General features: G+C 45.3%; 2 protein-coding genes across 2 annotated transcripts in view; both read right to left on the bottom strand.

Annotated features, from left to right (window-relative positions):
• LOC119383381 (alpha-tocopherol transfer protein-like) overlaps positions 1-9,013 on the bottom strand; it is a 51,281-nt gene extending 42,268 nt beyond the window's left edge. The window contains exon 1 of the mRNA XM_049412882.1: positions 8,778-9,013. Coding sequence (XP_049268839.1) covers positions 8,778-8,898 — 121 coding nt within the window. The 5' untranslated portion in view covers positions 8,899-9,013. The remainder of the gene's footprint in view (positions 1-8,777) is intronic.
• Positions 9,014-20,259: 11,246 nt separating this feature from the next.
• On the bottom strand, positions 20,260-24,433 carry LOC119383385 (alpha-tocopherol transfer protein-like; the record flags this gene model as incomplete). The annotated part of the gene is made up of 3 exons (XM_037651485.2): positions 20,260-20,525; positions 21,923-22,033; positions 24,236-24,433. Coding segments are annotated over 3 exons (561 nt in total), but the record flags the coding sequence as incomplete, so codon positions are not given.
• Between the last annotated feature and the right edge of the window lie 555 nt (positions 24,434-24,988).

A 24,988-nucleotide genomic window follows, 5' to 3' on the forward strand; every position in this document is an offset into this window, starting at 1 on the left:
ACTTGAACTGCCCCATCTCACTCCGGCAAATCGACGAAGAACGTTCACTAACTCCTCTAATGCTTTCTGCTCTAATGCTTTTATTTTCGGAGCCCATGACAGCTTCCTGTGCAAAATAACAGCCAAAGACTTGTGCTGTCGCACAAGTTGTAAACGCTGGGAGTCTATCTCGAGCTTAAATCTTTTGAGGAACTTCCTCGTAAAAGGTAGCACAGCAGTCTTGTCATGTGAGAGAATCATTCCTCTGCTTTTCAAAAACTCATCAATTGTTGTTAGGCCTGCTTGTAGCGTGTGCTGAACGACTTGAATACTCGAATCCGTTGCCCATATGCACAAATCGTCAGCATAAAGGGAATAATTCAAGGTTGCGGGCAATATGTGTGACAGTTCAGCCAAACGCAGTTAAACATAAATGGGCTGAGGACACTACCTTGAGGAACACCTTGATTCACTATATGCTGTTTGCTTTTGCCATCGGCAGTTTCAATAAAAATTTTCCCGTCTTTCAAGAATTCTGAGATCCACCTCATCGTTCGTCCAACTATGCCCAACAGAGTTAACCCATGCAGAACATGTATGTGGCTTGTTGTGTCAAACTCTCTCTTTATGTCTAGGAACACTGCTATGGTGATTCTCCCGCAACTTCTCTCGTGATCTACATGTGTAACAAGATCTAAAATGGCATCGATCGTGCGCCGATGCCTTCAGAAACCTGCCATATTTTCTGGGACTACGTTCGCGCATTCTTTCCACCGTTGAAGTGTAGCGTCAATCATCTTTTCCATAAGTTTACATAAGCAGCTAGTCATACTGACAGGACGGAAGGAATCTATAGACTTTTACCAGGTTTTAGTACCGGAACGACTCTTGCACCTTTCCAAGAAGGAGGAAGACATTCTAATACACATGCATCATTTGGTACTTTTAACAAAGGACTTGTGGCCACCGGGCCCACATTTCTCAGAGCAGCATACGGGACCCCATCCGGCCCATCTGCTGTCTACTGACGGCACGATAACAGCACGTTCTTTAATTATCCTATCGAAAACACCTGATCTAGGTCATGATGACGTGTGCGGAGAGCCAATGCGATCGGTGCTTTGACTTGTTCTACAGAGTTTATGTACTCTAGTGTACTCACTGCTGCACTTGAGCGTGTAATAAGCTGGCAAAACTCATTCGCCACGGTTGTTTCCGATACATTTTGCAGCAAAGCCAGGGCCCTGAACGTCTGTTCGTGTGTTACTGAACCACTTAGAGAGCGCAAGACATTCCATAATTTTGACTGTTCTGTGAGGGGGGGGGGGGGGGTAAGTGAAGTACAGAATTCCCTCCAGCGCTTTGCGCCTAGTCGTTGCAGTTGCCGACTCATACGATCATGCGTTTTTTGGCATTCTCGGTAATATTCAAGAAGACCTGTGCGCCAGTATTTCCTTTAAGCTCTGTGGAGTATTGCTCTAAGTATTTCGTATTCAGAGTCTACCCCAGTGTAACCATCAGGAATTTTAACAAACTTTGAACACACATTTAATTCGTCCTCAGTAAGTGACAACAGGGTGTCTGTATCAATGACAGTATCAGCTTGACTTGTTAGGTGATATCGAAATGCCTGCCAATTGGTTATCTTTGCTGAACGCCTGTAAGTCGAAAAGCGTAGTCTAGGACGCTGTATTAGGATAGGGAAATGATCACTACCCCTTGTTTCAATGTCTGTTCTCCATGTTATTCCACATGCAATATCGTTAGAACAAAGCGTGAGGTCGAGGCAGCTGGAGTAATTAAAACCTCGTAAGAACGTCACTGAGCCGTCATTCAACACACACAGACCGCTACTCTGAATTGCCTTTTGTAGCTTGTTTCTACGACTGTCGCAGTAGGTACTTCCCCACATGACATGATGCCAGTGTTGTATGAAACGGCGTTCCTCCCAGGAACTAGTTCCTTTTTGGAGGAACGGAGTAACGCCAGCGTTCCATTGAGGATCGGTGGAACTGTAACGGTAACTCGTTACGTTTACGATGGAACGGCATAGGGAACGGCGTTCCCTCTGTAAACGTTCCTCGGCATTGAACAGGCGCCCGCACACAGCAAATCATGCAGAAGAGGGTGGATGGGCGACCACGTGAGGCGTAAGAATCTACCGTTCGCCTGTATTCGGGCGGTTCTGGTGCGCGCCCCTGGCCTTGTCGGCATAGGGAAAAGAGGGGGAGCCGACTTACCATAGTCGAGGCGCCTACGCGTGGTTCCGCGGAGTTTTCGAACGGCGAGAATCATCGTCGCGAATCTGGTGTTTGACGGGCATGGGACAAAGGAGCCAATCACAACGACAGGGGCCGCAGAAAATGAGTGATGCACCGATGTGATAGGCGCCGAAATCCCGCGTGGTGACCTCCCACTGCGCATGAATGGTCTTCGGCCCCAACGTACACTTCGGTTCTACAACGTACACTTCGGTTACACTTCGGTTCTACCCCTTGGCAGTGAGCGCCTTGCCGCGTGCAACGTACTCTTGCGACGTTTTATTGGTTTTATATTCGCGCGCTGCCGACTGCAAAGCTTCGGCTCAATTCCTGGGAATGTTTCTCTCGTTGCATGATCTTTAGTGGCTGGCTCGATCGTCCCTTTAGTATCTCGTGCATGCCGCCGTCAGCTATCGACAAATCTGTCTTTTGACACCCAGTTGCGTGGATAGCGGGGAAGAGGACCGAAACGCAGTGGACGCGGGTGCTGCTGTGACGCCTGTCAGGTGCCTTCGATGGTTTCGTTTGGGCAGGCATCCCTTAAACATGCGAATTACCTCCGCTGCTATCGGCCTGTAATTTTTATTATAATTCAGTTCGACAGCCGCCGCACCGGTAATGTGTGTCATGCAATAAACAATACGCGTACACCCAGTGCTACATTCTTTTTGCGCCCGCTGAGCCTGCCCTCGCCCCTATGACCACGGTTGACTTGTCCCTATTTGCGTACCACGCGGCAGTACACTCAAGCACTTGATGGAATGGCTGTTCAACATTGCCAACGATGTGCTGACGAAAAACAGGTTCCTCAGTCGGATACCAATATCGAGATGCAACTCTTGCTGAGTGCGAACAAGGGACTTTACTAAGTTGCGAATATGCATCCTGGACATTATTTTCTACTCACACTGCGATATTGAATCAGCACTCATTAAACGCCTATGTATTGTTCTTTTCGATGTAGTTTCCTGTGCGAGAAACTTATTTATATTGGTGCATTTGTGGTAATTTTTATTTGAATACCTGAAGTGCAGTATTCTGACGGCGCATTTGAAGACTGACGTGGAAAGTGCCCCATGTGTTCCACTTGTAATATACGAGCAAAAAAAGTTGGCGTTAGACACGTCTGTAATATGGCCGGTGCTCTCTAAAAGAATTTGCCTAGGAGCGTTTCTTTAGATTCATTTTATCTACACATAACCTACAGCCGGCGATGTCAAATTCGTAAAATATATGTTGCTCAATGATCGCTTTAAATTGCTACCATTTTTTTGCCTCAGGGTTATTCGGCACTATATTTTGATTAAGAATTCAAATGTAACGTTAATGTAACGACACGTTCCAATTTTTGAAATATAACTGGAACGAGTTCCTTTCGCGCTAAAGGAACTTGTAACGGGAACTCGTTGCAATATTGGAAAGGAACGAGGAACGAGCTTTAGTTCCTGTTTTGGAGGAACGTGTACAACACTGCATGGTGCGCATTAAAATCTCCGCAAAATATCACACCTTTGGTGTAGCTCTGAAAAAGTCCCGTTAGTGTAGAAAGTGAAATGTTTGTTGAAGGTTGTAAATAAACACTAACTACAGTTATATTTACTCTGCCGAACCGAACTTCCCATGCAACATATATTCTGGATAGTCTGATGATGTAGCGCTTAATAAAACTGACGGTAGGTCTCGTCGCACACAAATCATCGCTCTGCTCTGCCCTGCAGATCTAGTGGATGTATACACAACGTAATTAGCCAGTCGAAATGTGTTGTCTACTCAAGCCTCTGTGATGCATAACACTGGAAAAGAGAACTGAGCTACAAATTTCCTGAAGTCCGCACTCTTAGAGCGAAGACTATTCGCGTTCCACTGGTATATATATGGCGACAGTTATTCATGCCTTGCCTGCGCAGCGTCTGGTGTAGCGTATTGCAACACCATTTGCTCCATTGACCAAACAGCTTTCACTTCGGGGAGGCTATTAGCCTGTGAAATTGCGGCAAGTATGGCTTTCAAAGCCGTGAACAACATCGGTATGACAAGCTGAACAATTGACATAGAGGAGTTTTCCTGTTGCGTGACACTTACTGGATGCGATGTGCTCGTATTTTGTCGGCTGCTTGCCACGTGGTTGTTCTTCTGTCGAGAACCCTCCTGAGACTCTTGTCGAGCTTGATGCTGGCTGTAGCGCGCTAGTTTTGACTCTCTAGAAGCTGCCAACAGAAAGGAGTGAACTTGTTTCTGACCTACTACTGATGCTCGCAGTGTGACAGCAACTTCTCAAAAGAGAACCCTAACACCAAAGCAACGTGTTCTCCATAGGCCTTCAAAACGTAACACTTGCCACACAGTGGATGAAATAAATGATAGTCAGATCAAAGGCGCTGCGTCAAACGTATCTTTTGAACTGTGCCTACTTCTTAGTATGCGTGTCAGCTGTGGAAGAGAGAACGTTTCATGTCATGCAGATAACACGGCGTCCCTCGTTCGCTCTCAAGCTTCACTTATCTATGTGGTCAGGACAGCTGAAGCGCCTATGGTACACTCTTAATCAAGTCCTGGTTAAATGCGGGCTATATCCAGGAAACCAGACGAAAAATATCCGGTTTCCTGTCTATATCTGTCACTTTAAGCGGGACCTGACTAAGAATGTAGTTCCAGGTGGTGGCAGTTCTCATGACAACACTTCTGTTCTTTTGTGTCGTGACTTGCCGCTGTTCAAATTATTAATTAACTGTTGGCTTAGTTTACATGTGTGATGTTTATGTTTATGTGAAGCTATAGAGGCACCACGCCGACGAATGATCAATGCAGTGAGAAATAGTCGCATGCATAATAGCAGATGTCACTATCTCATTTCGCCCTCGTATTTAAAAGTTGCTTTACAGTGCATTGTTCTTAGAGTTATGATCATTTTCAAATGCTTCACGCACGCCATTGCTAAACCTAACAAGAACGCGAATGTACGTGGAAATACACGTATGGTCCCAATATTATTATGCGTGTCGATAAAATTGGCTCACATTTTTACGCCACATGTCTCGAAAGCTGGACCAGCTACTGGTTACTTCAGCAGAGCAAATGCCCCTTCGCTACTACTGCTCGGATCCGATATGAATGCGTGCTGTAACTGAAAAAATTATTAGTTGAAACCGTTCATTAGCTAACGTGAACGTTCCAGTTCACCGCGCAGAGAACGGCCGCCTTTTCGTGCAATTCACTTGAACATACCGAATCGCGTTGTCAGAGGTGACATTTTAAACTTTCATCGAAGTAGAAGCATAATGAGACACTTGGTACATTTTAACGCATAACACATTCAAGTGTGTTAGTTCACTGATCTGGTATAGTAGACACGTGAGCTCATATGCCACACGTATTTTTACACGCGTTACTCTAAAATCTTGCTCAGAATCATGAGGCACCTATAGGTGGTGTCGCTCTTCTCAAATACAATTATGGATTGTACGGCGGGCGCCTTTAGTTCATTCGAAATAATGGTTCTCTAAAAATAATAAACTTTTGAAAATCGTGGCACTTTTTCGAGACAGCCGAGAAAGGTTTCACGCGTCCCACTTTAATATCGTTAATAATAATAATAATAATAATAATAATAATAATAATAATAATAATAATAATAATAATAATAATAATAATAATAATAATAATAATAATAATAATAATATCTGGGGTTTAACGTCCCAACACTTTAATATCGTCGATGGCAAGCTGAATGTAACTATAAATTTCTCCCGACTTCCACTCACCCATTTCTTTTGTATGTTTATTTGCATGTTGGTTTCGAAAAGTGCACTGTCGCGTCATTATTCTGTTAACTACCTCGATATATATATAACTCAGAAAAAAATTTAATTTTCGCCTGCTCTGCTGTAGGTAACTTTCCGTGGCGGCAAGGAGCCAAATACGGAAAGCATTCTGCCTCCCGCCTAGTGTATGTACTATCGTGAAGGGAATCACTTGTTGTGGTTTCCTCGTGCGAGGTGGTATGATGCGCTATAATATAGCGCTGACGCAAGGAGACCCATTTGAATGAACTTTTGCATAGGGGTCATTCAATTGCACGCTGTGGCAGCAGCTGCAGAGACGCGCCTTATCTTATGTACGTTTAAAAAAAGCGCCAGGCTTAAAACACGATACGGATCAGTTGGGAAACATCTGTGATTGTCATTGCTTGAAAGGAGGCCTGTAAGGAATGGTCACCAAATAAATATGCATAGAGCAGAAATGCGCAGTTAAAAGGGTTTCTATTGTCACTTCCTGTTGTTATGATCGGCTCCTGTTAGGAACCTATAGTTCTTTTACTGCACATGCAATTTGATTGAAGGCCCGCATTGTAAACAACATTGTCACCTACTCGTCATTATTTCGCGACATCTTTCGACGGCGGAGCCTTGAATAGAGAGTTCTTCTTCTTCCTCCTAACACTTCGATAAATTTTTCATAGGTTTGCGATGGGTGCACTCGCTTCTGATTGTCCCATAACGTTCGCCCAGTGAGCGATAATGCCGACCCACTAAAGGCGGACTCGTAAAAGAGGAACGAGTTCGTCCCTTCTTTTTCCTTGTTCCGTATCAGCTGCTTGGCTTACAACTACGAAATGACTTACCCAAAGCAGACCCAAGATTCAATGAGCCTTAATTTATGTTTTGCCTTCAAGACTAACTTCCGGCACTTCTTTCAATGCCTATCAGTATTCGACGGTACACTCGAAGAATTTGTTATGGTATTGCTCTTTTCATTTTTCTTCTTTTTGTTAAAGGCAACACGATATCATATGACTTGTGCTGTGGTGCTGGTTTTTCCTGCTTTTCAACCTTTCGGATTATGCAATGTAAACGGAGAAAACGGACGCCCAAGGTCCTTATTCTGCGATATGGACAGGGAGGAATAAGGATGTTTCATAACTCGTAATTACCCTCATTGAGCATGTAGTAATGATCACCATAGTATTATTATATTTCTTGGCTATGTGTAAAACAGTTCATTATTATTTGCGCCCATGTATAATCTTAAGGGCCGCACACGTAACGACTGCGTAAGCGGTAGCTATGTCAGTGGTTTCTGCCAATAAATCTAGTTGGGATAGTTGGTTAAGTATACATATGATGAATGTGGGAAGTGCTTAAAAGACGAGGACGAAGGGATACGACAAGGCGCACACAGCGCACACGTAGACACGCAACCGCATTATTACATTTTTCATGGTTTCTGTCGATGTGCTCCACGCTATAATAATATCTGCGGTTTAACGTCCCAAAACCACGTTATGATTATGAGAGACGCCATAGTGGAGGGCTCCGGGAATTTCGACCACCTGGGGTTCTTTAACGTGCACATAAATCTATGTACACGGGCCTCGAACATTTTCGCCTCCATCGAAAGTGCAGCCGCCGCGGCCGGGATTCGATCCCGCGACCTTCGGGTCAGTAGTCGAGCGCCATAACCACTAGACCACCGTGGCGGGGCGTGCTCCACGCTAATCTAAGGGCGATCATCAGGGCTTGAATTGTATCCGGATTATAGACACATCTGTTGAAAAAAAAAACCAGGTAGGTTATACCACAAAAATCAAGTATATAGGATCCTGTGTTGTTATAACGAAGACTTCACTAAATCTTTCCCGACTTCTTTCTTCCACAAAGATACTAACCTTGACGAACTTCACGTGATTCTCATGTGAAGTTAAGGCGACGTCTGTCAGTCATCAACGCCAAAAATCTGTGGGATCGTCCTAATTGATATTTTTGGCTCTGAGGTAGAACACTGGGCTCCCACGCAGAGGGCCCAGGTTCGAACCTCGTTCCATCCTGGATATTTCTTCTTATTTTGTTTTTGTTTTCTTATTTCGAGCGATAGGGGTTATGGACACCGGCGGCGGCGGCGGCGGCGGCGGCGGCGGACAACTACGGTGCCAAAAACGGCCCTTGTTGTGATCTCATAACAGCTTTCGCTGTAAAACATTGACATAGAAACCTCTCTTTGGGGAATTGTCATACAGTCGTCATCATCATCATCCAAAAGAAAGTGCACTGGTGGAGATAATAAACTGCAAGAAGAATAGTAATCAATTTTGCACCTTATCTATCCTTAATAAGGATGTGTTCTGTCTCTCTGTGGCGTTCAGCAAGGAGAGAGAGAGAGATGAAGAGGAAGGCCGGTAGGTTAACCAGATATTAGCATCCGGTTTGCTACCCAGCACTGGGTTGGAGAAATAGGGGCCGGGAAGAGGATGCAAAGAAAGGAAAAGAAAGAGAAAAAGAACACAAACAGGGAAAAAAAACAACAGACACGGGAAGGGCGTTCTGAACAATACATTTTACAGATAGGTGCCGAAATATCGGCAAGCATATGAGGCAAGTCCAGACGGACGGGCAGACGGACAAACAAAATTATAAGCCAATACTAGACAAGGCAAGAAAGAATACGATAGCAAAGGACAGGACGACAGATACGGAGACTGCTAGGCAGGAAGACACGCGAATCTTAAGGTGAAGAACGACGTTTGAGACTCGTTGATCTCACCTGTCCTGTACTTTATCACAGCTCTCCCCTTGGGATCTGTCTTCCGGGACACCGTGACCAGACGATGCTTGCGACAGGCATCGTCGAAAGGCACTTTGGAAGGCGTCAGTTCTTCGAACATGTCCGGGTACTCCCTTCGAACTTTGAAGTACTTCTTGACATTCTTGAAGGCGTTCTGCACGTCATACTTTCTAGCTCGTAGAAACTTCAGGAGAAAGTCTTAGTCCGTAGTCGAGTAAGGGTTCACCTGGTTGTTGTGGACGTGCCAAAAAACTAAAGACAGACGAGTCACCTGAAATGAACTTTTTTTTTTCACTTCCAGTACGAAAGGATATTCTGGTCGCTTTTCGGTCAACGTTGCAATAGAGGTCGCCGAATACTGTTCGCAGCGACAAACATGCGCAACCAGTAAAGCGTCAGCATTCTAGTTTCTTGATCGAAATGACCTCAATATCAACAGTTTCCTTCCAATATAACAAATGGTACCAGTGAAAAAAAAAAACGAAATCTTTACCGCGTTTTAGACATGTTTTGATCACCTTTTATCGACGAAACTTACGTGTAGACGCATTGGTCTAGAAACGCAATCGATGAATCTAACTAAAAAAGACAGTGCTAAGTATTCAAATAAACTATTACAAAGCACTCCTTTCAGTACAGTTGAACCTACCCAGGATTAGCTATCTCAGCTGGTTCAGTGCCTGCTCCTTTACTGCAGCCGTTTCTCCCAGCTCTTGCTGGCAACGTCTCTCAAATCTTCAGGGGACGCAATGATTTCCAGAATCTTCTCGTTCTTATCACTGGACATCGTGGTTTTTTTTTCCTCTGAAATACAAGAGGCATGCGTTCTCAATATGCATTTAGACGCATTGGTGGCCGACAGATTATCAAAGCTCGGTTCAGAATGGCATAGCTAGCATCTGTACATACCTGAAGTTGAGCATTGTCTATAGCGGCAATACTTAATTGCTTATGTTTCTGTCTTAAGAGTTAAGCTTTAGCAAACGCCGATTTCACTGGGGAAAAGGCTTGAAACTCTAATAATTCGGAAGTTACACGTACATATATGAAGTCGCACTACAGTATTTAAGTCGTGGTACCTTCATGGGAGTGACGCTTTTTTATGACTTCGTGCAGCAGGAGCTTAGCCCTGAAAAGAGGAAGTTACTCCTTTCAGGACTAAGACGAAAAATATGCTATTAAAAAGTTGTAACGCTTGTTCAGCAACGTCGTATTATTTCATGTATGCTAAAATAACTGCCCTGTCTAATTTTTTTTTCATCTTTTGCTAAGAATGCTCGAATACATGCTTGGCGCAAGTAAGCTGAAACACACCGTATAATATCCTGAAACAACTGCGCCCTCACCAGAGCCATGGCTGAGAGCAGGGTTGCCAAGTTTGGCTACTTTGCGCCAATTTGGCTACTTTTCTAGTCCGGTGGCGGCAGAATAAACATCTCGGCTACTTGGCTACTTCTTGGCTACTTTAATGTTCCCTCAACTGGAGACAAGTTATGAGTATCTGGCGACTTCGCAGAGTAATCATTTGATTATGTGGCGGCAAAACATGGTGACCGAGGTGTGTTACCTGATCCTACGATTGAATTTGGCGCTTGCAGTATACAAGAGCAAAGGCTTTCTCATGTGTGACTGGGATTCAACGAAAACTGTTACACGGGGCCCCAATATTCACACCGACTATTGCTCAATGCGACTTTAAATCCGAAGTTGGAAGCGGATCAGAGTCGTTCCGTATATTCCGCGTCGAGGGCGCTCTGCAAAAAAATGAGATTAGAAATCGGATGTCCGACAAAGTGCTTGTGTCATTTCTTGGAATTAGATACGGACTGATAGTCCGGAATACTAACTTCTCGGATTTCGTCGTCACGAAAGAAATTATCGCGAAAGTTAATTGGGGGAACCACGCGTCGGGTATTTCTATAGATAGCGCGCCTGCTGCGCAGTGGGGGTGCGCGTGACCTGCTTGCGCGGTTTAAAAGGGGTAACCAGCGCGCTGCCCCGGGGACTGATTCTGTGGCTCGAATTGATTGAATTATAAGGTGGTCTTATTTCTATTAGCTATTACCTTTGCAAATTAGCTTGTAGACAACGGACGGTAAGCTGATTGGCCTGTAATTTTTCAAGGGTTTGGCGCCCCCTTTCTAATGGATTACGATGATGTTAGCATTCTTCCAAGATTCTGGTACCCTCACTGTCAAGAGACACTTCGGGTGTCTCTTGACAAAAAAAAAAGAAAAAATTGGCCGCATATCTGCGTGCTCCGCTGCAAATGCCATGTAAAGACGATAGAGGAGGCACTGCGTGAGATGTGGACGCCATCTGGCAATACGTCGGGAAACATGAGCTTGTGCAGAGGGTTTCCTTCCTCCGTGGCAGAGGGCGTTAGTCGGCGCGCATAGGCATTTTCAGCGCAGCCGCACTTTCAGCGCAGCTTCAGAAACTAGGGTCTTTAGTATTACGTATCTATGTTGCGCCTCAGATATGCGTAATATTTACTTTTTGATCGACAACGTTCACAAGTATGAACAGCCGCACCAGTTCAAGATGGGTGGGCGATAAGCAAGTGGTTCAACTTTGGCCGGGTCGCTGAATCGGGTGACAGACAGACAGACAGACAGACAGACAGACAGACAGACAGACAGACAGACAGACAGACAGACAGACCAAAATTTCTGCGTTTGAGTTGCCCAAGATAAAAAAAGCAAAAAGCAAAAGATAAAACCTTCAACTGCGCCGGCAGAGCCGCTCGCGTGTTGAGTCCGCCAAAAGCGTCGCTTTTGCGACAGAACAAAAAGAAAAAAATATAATGTAAGGTGTGTGGCTCCTACTACATTTTTATGAAAACTAGCAAGACCACTACGGGTTTCGTAACGCTCGAAGATTCGTTGAATATCGGCGCACGTTGGATAGCAGCTGGCGCTTGGGAATAGGCGGTGCACAAGTTCCTCAAGGACATTGCTTTTTAAATGCGGAGCATTTCTTAGTCGCACCTGCGGCGTCGGCGGCGCCGTCCACACCCCCACTGCGCATGCTCGGCTCGTCTCGTGCCGGCAGCAAGCCTCTCCTCTCCCTCCCTCTCCTCCTACCTCCCTTCTCTCCCTCGAACGCGGGCGGTGTGTATATAAGCGGCGGAGCGCGCGTTCGGAATTCAGTCAAGGGCGTCTTTACTTGGCTTTCGGTTGACTTGACGCTTTGCTTGACTCGAGTAGATGCGATGGAAGCAAGAGTACCTTCAAACAGCGTCCCACCACTCGTTGAAGGCCAACGTTACTAGAACAAACTAGTAACGTTGGTTGAAGGCAACGTTACCCCACCCTCACCGTCGTCGGCGTCAACAACAGCAAGCAACGCAGAAGACAAGGCTGCGAAGAGACGAGCATACGACGCTGAACGCAAGCGTTTGAAGCGAGCTGCGGACCCGGAACTTCGTGCACGCTGGAGCCGTTCAAGTCGTACTTGGTGTGCGCATCGTGTAACAATTAAGCATTCCCAAACCATACCCAATTACGCAACATTCACGCGATACCCCCACCACTCTGCGACGCATTTACTCGAGTTCCCCACGTGGGAAGATGCGGGTGATTTTTTTCTTTAGAAAGAAACGGGGAACGAATGAGCGGCTGCTCAATAACTGATGCTACTGCTGCTGCTGCTACCACTACTATACTACTACTACTACTACTACTACTACTACTACTACTACTACTACTACTACTACTACTACTACTACTACTACTACTACTACTACTACTACCACAGCCTCTAACGCTTCTGCCACCACGAGGCAAAACGACAACCCTAGATATACCTTCATCGCTGGATTCACGGATCGTTCCACCGCTCACTGTTGGACTTCCCACATGAAGCAAATGTGTATATGTTTCTATGACACCGCATTGTACTATACATAAAGGCAGGCTTTCGTAATTAAAAAGAAAGAAAAGGTATAATTATAATTTTTTGTCATATTCTTCTAATATTTGTTTTGACCAACGTGCTGCGCTGCGAAATATGTACTACTAAATTATGTCTACAAAAGTTCATTTGTGGGATAATCTCCGGAAATATCGATGTACACGGAGTATATAAGGTTGCATAACAGAAGAACTTCACACTATTCGCTTGTAGATCGGTGTTCCTAGAAAAAATACATGGGAAACTGCAGAATATCAAGCGGAAGTCAGCCACGGGTCGTTTTCAAGTCACGCTATTTCATTCGCTTGAACTAGTTAAAGAAAAAACGCGGAATGGCAAGGAATAAAATGAATAATCACCCATTTAGTCGCTCTGGTTAATCGCAAGTTTTGCCTGTTTTAAGTCATCCACCGACATACAATAAGAAACACGCACAAATAGCGCTAGGAGGACTGCCCATCACAACCACGTTTTGTGAAAACGGTTTCAAACAATCGAAACCAAACAGCCTTAATTCAGACGAACCAAGCTCAACATACCGCCGATCGCAGCTCGTAGACTCGGTCTTTCTCGAGGAAAAAGCCCAACGGTCAATTCACAAGCATCTCAGAGAGAGAGAGAGAGAGATGCTCTTTATTAGAAATACAGAGATTTTTGCCGGCGTCAGTATACCGCTGGCATGCTACTCTGTGTAGGGATGGGGAATGGGATTGACAGATTAAAGAAGAGAGGGGAGGAAATAATAATAGAAAGAAAGAATATAAAAAAATGAAATGAGCAAGTGAACCTGATAGAAATATTTACAAGGAGGGTGTCAGGTAAGATAAGGCTTTGCTATGTGAAATAGCCAACCATTAAAGCTTTTCTACTAGGCCGATTTTTGATAGGTAATTAAACAGTGCCTGTAAAACCCATCGCTGCTTTGAAGGGCTGGGCACTGGGCCTAATAAGTTGTGTAATGTTAACTGATCGTGACAGATCATGTCCATCTGTCGCTCAAGCAATTGTCTCTCATCGCGGTACGCGGAACATTCCAGTAATATGTGCTCCACTGTCTCTATGCTGCCACAGTTATCACAGCAGCGACTAGTGGTGTGCCCTATGCGGTACAAATAACAGTTCGTGTACGCCACATTCAGTCGAAGACGATGGTACAGCGTCTCAAGTTGGCGAGGAAGTGTTGGGGAAATTTTCACTCTCACTTCTGGGTCAATGCATCGCAGACAGTTATCTTGGTGGAGCGGCAGATTCCAGAGGCGGTCTTTTTTTTGACAGGCATATTTTCTTGCAAACTTCGAGGCGTCGACTTTAGTAAAAAATATCCTTCTGAAATTCCGGTAGTGGAGTCCTTTTCGGGCTGCTTCATCCGCTTTTTCGTTTCCTGAAATGCCAGCATGGCCAGGTATCCATTGGAACTTAATGTAATGTCCTGCAATCTTAGCCTTGTGATGAAGATAGGCGATATCAGATGCTACACTGTGGTGATTACCATGCTTATACCTGTTCCACATACTTTGTAGGGCTGTTTTAGAGTCTGTAAATATCACCCATTTTTTTGGCAGCTGCTGTCGTGGTATAAACATAAGAGCCTCCTTAATGCCATATAGCTCAGCTGACGTAGATGATGTCGCTCTCTCAAGACGATACGAGAGGGATTGTCCTGTAGAGAGAAAACTTGAGGCAGCACGCAACAACTGTCTTCGAATATGTCTTGGCCTTCCAAAGGGATCGTCTCGATTAGCAACTGTAGCAGAAGCCGGATGCCTGCCTCTTGAAGTGATATCTTCACAGGAGACACTTCGGATTCACCTCAGACACGTTATTCACAACAAGACCCACTTTTTAAAGAATATTTCTACAGCCAATGCCGCATCTAGCTTCGGGCAGGCCGTCGGAAGCATATACGCACGTATTTCGATCCCTGCTCAGGCGTCACCTATTATGCCAAAGAACATCTCATCCTGGACACTGGCACCGCTAGAAATTGTGCCATATATCCCCGGAATCAGTGCAAAAAGGAAAATGCCCCAAGCAGCAACTCATCAGATAGCGCTGGAGTATATGTATAAAGAATACGCAACCGAAACGCACATATTCACAGACGGTTCTACAACCCAACGTAGATCGTCGTACGGAATTTATGTGCCCTCTACAAGCATCTCATGTTTTCACAGTTACCATGGGCCACTGAAGAGTCCCACTTTCGAGGCGTCTAAGACAGCTGCGTTCTGCTCAAGCGATGATCCCGTTCGTATGACGTACCTCGTCTTCTGGTCATCCGGGACCTCGCGATTGGTCGGCCAATTCAGCGCCACCTGACGGTGCCTAATTACGCGCAACTTACTTTTCCTACCGAGCATGCATATCTTTGTGAACACGAAACGAGTAGTGCTATCGCATCGCGACCTTGAGGCCAACACATTTGTATGCGATTATTCACGGCGTCACCTCCTGTGTTGCGCCATCTCAACCGGCTTCGAATTTCTCCTGAACAGCCAACAGCAGCAGCTCCCCGGTTCTCTTTTTTGCGGAGCAGTCTACTCATCATTCCATCGACGGCCTCTCCAGTGGCGACGGCCGGTCACGTGACAGTGAGAAAGGGTGAGAGCGGACGAGAGACTTTCTCTACCAGATACGCGAAGGAGGGAGTGAAAGAAATAATTGTAAGAGTGTGTGTGGCTGTGTGCGTGCGTGTGAGAGAGAGAGAAAGAGAGTGTAACAGAGAGCTTAGCTAATTGGTAGGTATTCATGTTAAAAAGACTAGGCGTGCAAACACGGAAAGAAGAGAGAAGACAAAGACAGTACAAACGCCGGTGTTGTCTTGACTTCTCTCCTGTGTCCGTGTTTGCACGTCCAGTCTTTTTAACATCCGCGATAGAAGCATTACTTTGCGTACGTGCATTGTGCTTGTGTGTGCCAAACAATTAGCGGGCTGTGTTGAAACGATAATTTTAGAACTCACGGAAGGCAAGACTACATTTTCTTTCTTAAATTCAATTTTATTCCCAATAGCCCGGTGAAAAGGGGTAGCCATCGCCAATAAATAACGACAGCTTCTTCATTTACTTCTAGTAAATGAAGAAGCTGTCCAAGGGCTTCAAGCCGTCACCTGACGCCATCATCATCGACGGAGAGCGGGACGGGACAGGGGTTAATCCCCTCTGCCCCCCGCCTCGCCCGGACTTTTAATAAAGCTTATTCATTCATTCACAAGCTGTATTGATATGCTAGAGATGTTAGCCTACATCTGATACCCTGGCTGGCTGCCCCGGCTCCTGCGTGACAATTACGGTATGCACTATGACAGCATGAACACACAAATAACACATAAAGTTACAGGTCAAACACGTACACGGAATAGTTATACTCAAGGTCTCCTTGAGGCCTGTTGAATTCAGATATAACAGCGGCGCTTTCATGGCGCGTAACGAGCACATTGTTGTGAGAACTCCTTTTGCACTTGCGGCCGTCTTTGGTGGTATAATGGTCGTCGTGATTAGTCAGATTATTTCGTTTCTGGGGGCGTGAGAACAGCGCCTTCGCACAGCGAAGCTGTATACGTGGAACCTCATTGATACGTTTTTCACGAAAACCGGAAAATTAAACGTATTTTGGAAAAATCGTATTAACCAAAGAGGTTAAAAAAAAGTCACAGTTTCGCCGCAAGGGCGAAGCAATGAATGCGATGGCAAGGAAATAATGCTATACGAAGTGAGGCTCGCCAATGAATACTCTCAGTTTGAACATCGCTTCTGTTGCAAAGGCGGCCGAAGCAGCGAAGGAAACTAGCGTGCTTCAAGTGTCGAGCTGTGACACTTGATAGTTCGCGCTCATCTTCTGTTCGTTCGTTTAGCGGCGTCCCTTGAGATCGAGTGACTTTCGTAAGCTCCGTAACATGAGCGCGGACATCACGGTGAAAGCGTGAAACATTCCTCTTCCCCTCACCACGAGAAAACCGCGCGAGCAGACAGCGGAAGCACAAGCTTCTCCCATGCGCAAATATAAGAAGAAGCGAGCGAGCTCGCCGACGACTTTTGAATGCGCCCGTCGGGCTCCTAGCGCCATCTCGCTGGTAATGACGAAACGCTTATTATCGCCTGCTGTCTCCGAGTCCGTCCAGCGCTAAAGGGTGTGTATATAACGCTCGCCGTTAGCTACGTGGAGGATATACGTTTCGTGGCGTAGTGGATAGCGCCGCTCGCTGCGGAACAAGAGGTCCCTGGTTCGATTCCGCGCGTCGGAAGCATTTTTCTGAATTATTTTTTTTGGGGGCTTTTATTGCGATAGCAATTATATGGACAGTCTCGGCTGGATTTTGCCGTCGCCGTCGCCGTCATGCACCGTATATGTATAAGTATGTATATATATATAAAAGTCCCAAAGAAAAATAATTCAGAAAAATGCTTCCGAAGCGCGGAATCGAACCAGGGACCTCTTGTTCCGCAGCGAGTGGCGCTATCACTACGCCACGAAACGCAGATCCTCCACGTAGCTAACGGCGAGCGTTATATACATACCCTTTACCGCTGGACGGACTCACAGACGGCAGGCGATAATAAGCTTTCTTCATTACCAGCGAGATGGCGCTAGCAGCGCGACGGGCGCATTTAAAAGTCGTCGTCGAGCTCGCTCGCTTCTTATATTTGCGCAGCGAGAACATTGCCCTTCCGTTGTCTGCTCGCGCGGTTTTCTCGCGGTGAGGGGAAGAGGAATGTTTCACGCTTTCACCGTGATGTCCGCGCTCATGTTACCGAGCGTACGAAAGTCACTCGAGCTGAAGGGACGCCGCTAAACGAACAAACAGAAGATGAGCGCGAACTATCAAGTGTCACAGCTCGACAGTTGAAGCACGCTAGTTTCCTTCGCTGCTTCGGCCGCCTTTGCAACAGGAACGCTGTTCAAACTGAGAGTATCCATTGGCGAGCCTCACTTCGTATAGCATTAATTTCTTGCTATCGCATTCATTGCTTCGCCCTTGCGGCGAAACTGTGACTTTTTATATATATATACATACATTTATATATACGGTGCATGACGGCGGCGACGGCGACGGCAAAATCCAGCCGAGACTGTCCATATAATTGCTATCGCAATAAAACACGAAGCTCAAACGTGCGGCCCCGGTGTTTATCACTGGGTTAATCCCGACGGTGCAGCAAACGGACAAGTTTCTAGAAACATTAGGACACACGAATCTTCGTTTCGCCTAGCCATACGCAACTTCGCTGTAAAGACGAGGAAACTATGGACACTCCGTCAGCAACTCACTTTTATTGGAGTAACATTGAAGTAGCTGGTCGATTTGCGCTGCACTTTCTTCTTCTGATCATTGAACGCAGCGGCCGCGATCTGTTGGCCGCAAAACCGACGCGGCTGCGGGTTGTTCGAACGCGGTTTGAGCTAATATACCGAAGAATAAACGAAGGATTTATAGACGGATTTATACCAAGATATACACGAGTATTAAAAGGGAACTTTAGTTATACACCCTTATCTGGGCAGAAGGGAGTATTGGTCAAGGAGAGAGAAATCTAGTTCGCTACCGTATAAGAATTTTGAGTAATGAAAAGTTCACCCAAACGGGTGCAATCATAAGCGTATTTGCCGGGGGGGGGGCAAGGGGGGCGCCATTCCCCCCCCCCCCCACACACACACACCCACTAAGAAAACTTAGGGGGGGCGGAGCCCCCTCCACTTTTGAGAGTGGTCGCTCTCGGCTGCACACATAGAAACGAACAACTGCGGCGAAGTTTTCCTTTAACACAACATTCATGTCATTCTATACTAAAATTTGTCTTGCGCTTCTGCTGTGAAAATTGTCCTCCGTGACTCAAGACCGCGCACGGTATGTTCTCTGCGGTGCAGGCCGCCTATGCGACGCTTTCGCGCCTTTCGCTCCAGCATTCCAAAGGAGGCTACCGCTGAGCAGGGACTCTACAGCCCTATAGCGCTCTGCACATGCATTTATTCTTCTCTATTTGGCCTGAAATTTACATCATCGACGACGCAAATATGGGCGGGAACCAGTAAAGCTTTATAGACCGATGAAACGTTCTTCCTGATTCCGGAAATTCATTTACTTTCATCGAAAGGAAATAGCGTCACCGTTGCTCTATATCGAAGCTGCTGTGGGTCGACGAGAGTGCAGACGTGTTTTAGTTGGGCCGAACTGGGAGCAAGAAAAAAGGTTTCCGCTTTAGCCTCTGATTAACGTGCTTTCTCTTGCTTATCATATTGCCACGCGTGTTTCTTGCTTCATTTTAATGTATTCAAGTTTCACGCGCAAAAACTGTTAGCAACGCTCAGTGCAGATCGCGCCGCAATGTTTGAGAGGCTTCGCGGTCATTTGAGATCATTCCGTTAAGATTACGCGCAGAACGCCAAGAGTCAAGTTTAGTCGAGAGCTTGCGCGAGCACCAGCGATAGCGCTGGAAGGTGTGATGAGACGTGAAAAAGCGGTGATCAGCGATGTTCCAGCGATGATCAGGTTACTCGACGGCCGGCCACTCTTCGCGCCGCTATCAGTGCACGGCGTGTATCGCTTGTATTTTGAGTTCATTTTCCGGTCACAAGTTCGCCCACTCAAAGAGTTCCGTGTTTCCCAGTCTCACTGCAGCCTTCTTCACCGTCATAACCACGTGACAATATGGTAGCTTGCAGCGATTGCGTTGGCTCGCAACAAGGCGACGAATAAGGCAGTCGACTTTAGCACATTGGGAAGCCCAGCTTTCAAGCTTGCCCCGCAACTTGTCCTGCTAGACCAGGGAGGTGGTCAAAGTCCATGGTTTTCTGGACTAAGGAAAATGAATTGACAGACGGCCTAGTTGGCCTTGACTCATCTTGAATTGACTTGTACAGCACAATATACAACTCGCACGGCAAAGAAGCACACACGAGCAGCGATGTTAATTTTTCTCTCTGAGTTGACAGAGTTGTATACGGGCACAAACAGCTCAACAGCGTTATACTACTGAAAATATTTTATATACTCGCATGAATACAACTCGCCAGCTGCTAAATTAGCCTCTGCTCTGCCTGTGTGATCGGCGGGCAGCCTTCTTGAATTACGTTCAGAATAAGACACTTTCCTGCTATTCCGAAAAAGTTAAGGTATTAGTGCGATAGCAATTATATGGGCAGTCTCGGCTGATAGGGAGCTTTTCCTCTAAAGTCTGTACTAACTCTACACCGCTACAGCCCCTTGCTCCGTTGCGCCGGAACGCCGGCTGTCGGGCAGTGAAGCGAGTAAAGGCTGTGCATGGCTACGTCAGGAGGCAGTTCACGGTGGCGGGCTCTTCGAATTGCGCTACGGTACGCAGACCACTAAAACAGTATTTTCTTTTAAACGAAGCATTTCCTTGACACGAGGCAAGCACTACGGGGTTTCTGGAACGGTATTTGAACAACCCACGTCGACATAATGTTCGCCTTTAGTGTCCCTTTAAGCCGGAGGTCATAAGATCTCTTCAGTACATCCCATCGGCATGCAAGACACACGAACAATATAAACAAAAAAGAAGTTTGAACAACAGACATGTGTCTCGATTTATTGCACAATGCTCAGAGATATACCCATTCTTCACTCGACAGTATCACGTTAGTGAGCCCGCCGTTAGATTCAAGGTCCGCTTTTGTCGGCGTGTCGCAGTATCCATGCGAGCCCATCGCCTGGAAATAGCCTTCTGAGCTCTTCAGCTCCTTCTCCAACGCGTCGTAGTCGTAGATATCGTTCGTTCCTCCGTGCTCTTCCGGAATGACGTCATCCGGCATGAGCTGATGCAATTCCTTTAGATCGTAGCCGAAAAGGCGAATCTGCAAAAGCAATGTTTTTCCACGGGCTTCGAGTGCATTGCAGCATACAGACCTATACTGTCGAGGGCGCAACAAAGTACACGAGTAGCTATCACTGGCGTGTTGCTATCGCATCTGTAATTCCAGTCTACTTGAAGACAAGCGTAGAGGAACCGCTCTGAAATATTTTTCGGTTGTGGCCGACTGTGCGTGCGCGGTGAACGTTGATCTGTGTGTGCGCTATTATCACTCGTTATTTCTTTCCTTTTGCTTTCTCTGTTCATTTGGGGGCCCGGCTTGTCGTCCATTCATAGATATATCATGTGACGCGATCACGCTCGAAATCAAGGGGTCAATACAGACAAGGCTAGCAATGCTCAAGACCTGGTTAAAATAAACGAACAAGGTATAAAATAATATAATTAACAGTAATAACCAGGAATGAATCGCAGTAATTAATTTAAAATTGTTAAAAAATGTTTCCGAAACTTGCGTCTGACACCCGCGCTGGGCAAGAGAAGGCGAGGGGCTTTTTTAGCCAGGCGTGCGATATTGCTACTCCCACAGCGGCGTTCATCTCGCGCCGGTTTTACGAACTCCTACGAGAGATCATTCATAGACAAAGACTAACAACAGCGCAACGGGAATCGCTGGGTGCCCGTGCTAGGCATTTCATCAGGTTCGCATTTGTGGAACTGCGTTTAGTGCAGGATTTAAAACTAAAGTAATCGCTACACAAGGACATTAGCGCTGGATGGGAACTGCATTTAGCGCTGGATTTTTTCTCCCCTTTCCCCTCCCCCCTTGTGGGGTAGCAAACCGGGTACAACCTGCTTAACCTCCCTCTCTTTCCTTTGCCTCTCTCTCTCTCCCGTAGGAATAAAATTACAATCAAACAAAGTATGTGCTGTAATGTTCCCAAAGTATCGTAAGCATTGGTTATGAAATGGTTTTAGAAACGCGAGAGGCGATTATCGAAATAAGATTTTCGCGATAAACCTTTAGCTAATTAAATGACTGGTGTTTCTGTTGTCTCGTCTTTTCCTCGACTTTGTTTCACGCTGCACATCCAACATGATTTCCACGATATTGCTCGGTTGGCTCTCTTGATCAGCTTACATCCCTCGCTTGAGTAAAAGACACACAGTATTAAAGGCACACAACTGTGCCGGGAAACGGCTTATTATTTGCCCTTTGCAGTCGCTTATTGTTCACATGAATCATACGCGCGTAATTTATTTCCTCCCTTATGTATTCTTCTTCAGTGTACCAATATTTAGTGCGCAGCGAGAAGCGCACCATTTAATAGCATTCTTTTTTCCTTTTTGAAGTTATTAAGGTTCCATTTCAGTCATCGGTTTGTGACCAATCAATAAAAAAACTGAAACAAAAAGAATATACATGCAACCGAGTCTTACCCGCTTAAGAAGTTTTGCCTTTATGAAGGTCTTGGCAATTGTAAAGAAAAAGTCGAATATTGGCGGATTGTTGATGACGTATATTCCTTTCAGGCCTATGGGCACACAGTCCTGAAAAGAGGTTTACGCATGTTTTCATTTACCTGCGTGGAGTGTGCACAAACAGAGGCAATGTTGATAGTACAACGTCACGCGTATTTTAATGCACGAGCTTACGGCTGGTTTTCGCTCAGGATTGAGTCGACGCCACACACGGCCGCTGAAGAAAGCGCGCGCATCAGCACTGAAGATGTTGAAGTGCTCAGAGATTCGCTACTGACGGTAATATCATTGTGACACTTTGTGGGACATAAGTGAAAACGTAAACATATTTATGAATTTATAAATTTTTCTGAGCACAACTTGATGTAATTTTAAATACGCCTTAAATAACTGTCAACTGTCGTGCCTTCTGTTCTGTTCTGTTCTGTTCTAACTGTTTTGCTGTGGAGAGGTTGAGGTCCATATTGCCTCGGCTACTCCATATCACGAAGTTATGCAGCGAAAAAAAAAACAAAGAATAATACTGAACGGTACCTAAACATGAACAATCCGAAAAAAAAATCATACCAATACACAGTTTGCTTGCAGCAGTTCACACTATCATAAACTGTTCACCCGCACACCTTCCTCTTCTACTATCAGTATATGCACTAACACATTTCATATAAATCAATCCCTGGCTGTTTATCACAGGCGCTTATCCAGTCCGGTCTCCACTAAAAAATCTGTCAGGAAGATGTTCGCCTTTTTCTGAAGATGCATCTCAGGCCATGGTCCAAGTAATTTCTTTAATGTGAGGGGCCGTCTGTCCAAACTTGCTAATTTTTTCTTTAATTTTTCTCTTTCATTCGCGTATTTAACGCACTCCAACAGAATATGGCGAACATTTTCTTCTGCTTGACCACAATGGCATTCCGGGGAGTTGGATCGATGTATCTTGTGCAGGAAGCTGTTTGTGTAGGCTACTTCCAATCGAAGTCTGTGGATTAAAGTCTCTAAGTGTCGTGGGAGATCTGTCGCTATGAAAAATTTTCTGTTTGGATCAACTTCATAAAGTACTGATTCCTTTGATTTAGGGCTATCAAACCACTTCTCCATCGAACAATGGTTAGCTCCTTGCGTTATAAAATGTCGAATATATAATACCACCCAGGTTTCGGCACCAGAAACTTGATAGGGTATACTTTTCTTGCAAAAAGGAAGGAGAATTTACGACGACATTGCCGCCACTTCAAACTGACTTAGAGTGAGTACCCGTGTCCGCTCAATATTCTCGACAGAAGCAAGTATAAGATCGAGCCTGATATGACATGTGCGTGCTGTATAAGAAGAAAAGACACTACGCCTAAGCGATACATTCCTTCTCTTACATCAGTTGGTGTACAGGTTGCTGGACCAGTGATTGTCGTAGGCATAGCAATTAACCTGCGCATCGGTCTACTTTCGTCTTTGTATATGTGAGTCTGCACCGTAAATACGCCAGTTGGAGGCAATATTCTCGTCGTTATGAATGTGTCTTCAAAGAGGATTTTTCCCAAGAAGGGTCGGATTATGGGAAGTCTGATACCTAAAGTTGAGTACGGGGATTCGACGCACTTACTTGGCTCATGGATTGAAAAATTAGGAAGAGGGGGGGTAGGGGGGATCCAACCGTGTGTGTTGTCAGTGCGGCGAATACGTCTCAGTTATTGAGTATTACAACATCGAAATTTTAGAATATCCTTAGGTTTGAATTTCGGCAACAGCCCGAATGTCGTATCGATTACCGAGCCGTCTCTCGTTTCTGGAGCAATAGATGGAGTAATAATATTATTTTTTAGTTCACTTGGTAAAGCCCGATTTATGTTACTTTGTTATTACGCGCATGTAATAAAAAAGACATAGCTTCATACGAGCAGTTTGTGAGCGCGAAGCAACTGCTTCCAGTCAACTCGAGCACGGTAATTACAGTAATGATCTGTTGGAACTGCAGGTTACAAAATGCCCTTAAAATCTTGCGTTCATTAAAGAACGGAAGTAGGCAATTGCGCGCATCACATTTCTTTATGGCAGCGATGCAAACGAAGCCTCAGTGTCCTAACGATAAACCTGTGTATGGAATAGCTAAAATTGGTATACACGGAATGATGTTATTATTAGAAATTATGATTAAATATATATTATTCTTATTAGACTATTCGTTCGCCGCTTCGTAATATTTGCCCGGCTGAACCTCGCAATTATTTAAAAAGAGAGTTCTGCACCGCCAGCCTCGGAACATGTAGCGCTTACCTGCGCAAGACTGATGAGTATTCTTATCGTGGATGGCGTGTAGTGAACGAGATGATAGACGTTGAGACCCTTTAAGTCTATATTTAACACCACACCCCTAACCTGAGCCTCTTCCTGAAGGAGGACGTGCTCGAAGACTACTATGCCCACTCTGAAGAAGTCAGTCAGCTTGCAGATGTCAGTATTCCAGGCACCTGATTACAGCGGAAGAAAATGGATTTAAAAAACATTATACTGCTCATTACTGCCCAGTCCCTACTCCGTATTCTTTTCAACGAAACGAGTGCTCCGGAAGCTGCTAAAAAGCAGTTTATCAGTCCCCTCAACTTAAAAAAAAAAGCTTTATATATACTCAGGTGTCCACTTGGGCGCAAAGCATCGTGACGTTCCTTTGCATTCGCTCTGACTCCGTCAGCTACCTGCGATATTAAAGGTGCCGGGGCTGACCAACGAGTTGCAGTATAGTGGACAACCAATCAAATCATAGCCCAAAATGTCCTCAATTTCAAATTCAAATTCAGTTTATTTCGACATAACAGAAGACATTATAAAAGTCACAACAGTGATGCTGGAGGGCGAAAGCAAGAAGCCATTAAGGTTTGACGAAGGCTTTTGCACGATTTAACACTAGCAACAGCAGCGTGAAATCATTAGTCATTACACAATATCAAAACATGTCTTTGAGGATCATGTCAATTTTCATTTTAAAACACTCGTAGAAAAAAGTGTTGATAGAAAGATGGTATAAATTGT

Source organism: Rhipicephalus sanguineus, chromosome 2 (genome assembly GCF_013339695.2).
Source record: "Rhipicephalus sanguineus isolate Rsan-2018 chromosome 2, BIME_Rsan_1.4, whole genome shotgun sequence".
Classification (NCBI taxonomy): Eukaryota; Metazoa; Arthropoda; class Arachnida; order Ixodida; family Ixodidae; genus Rhipicephalus; species Rhipicephalus sanguineus.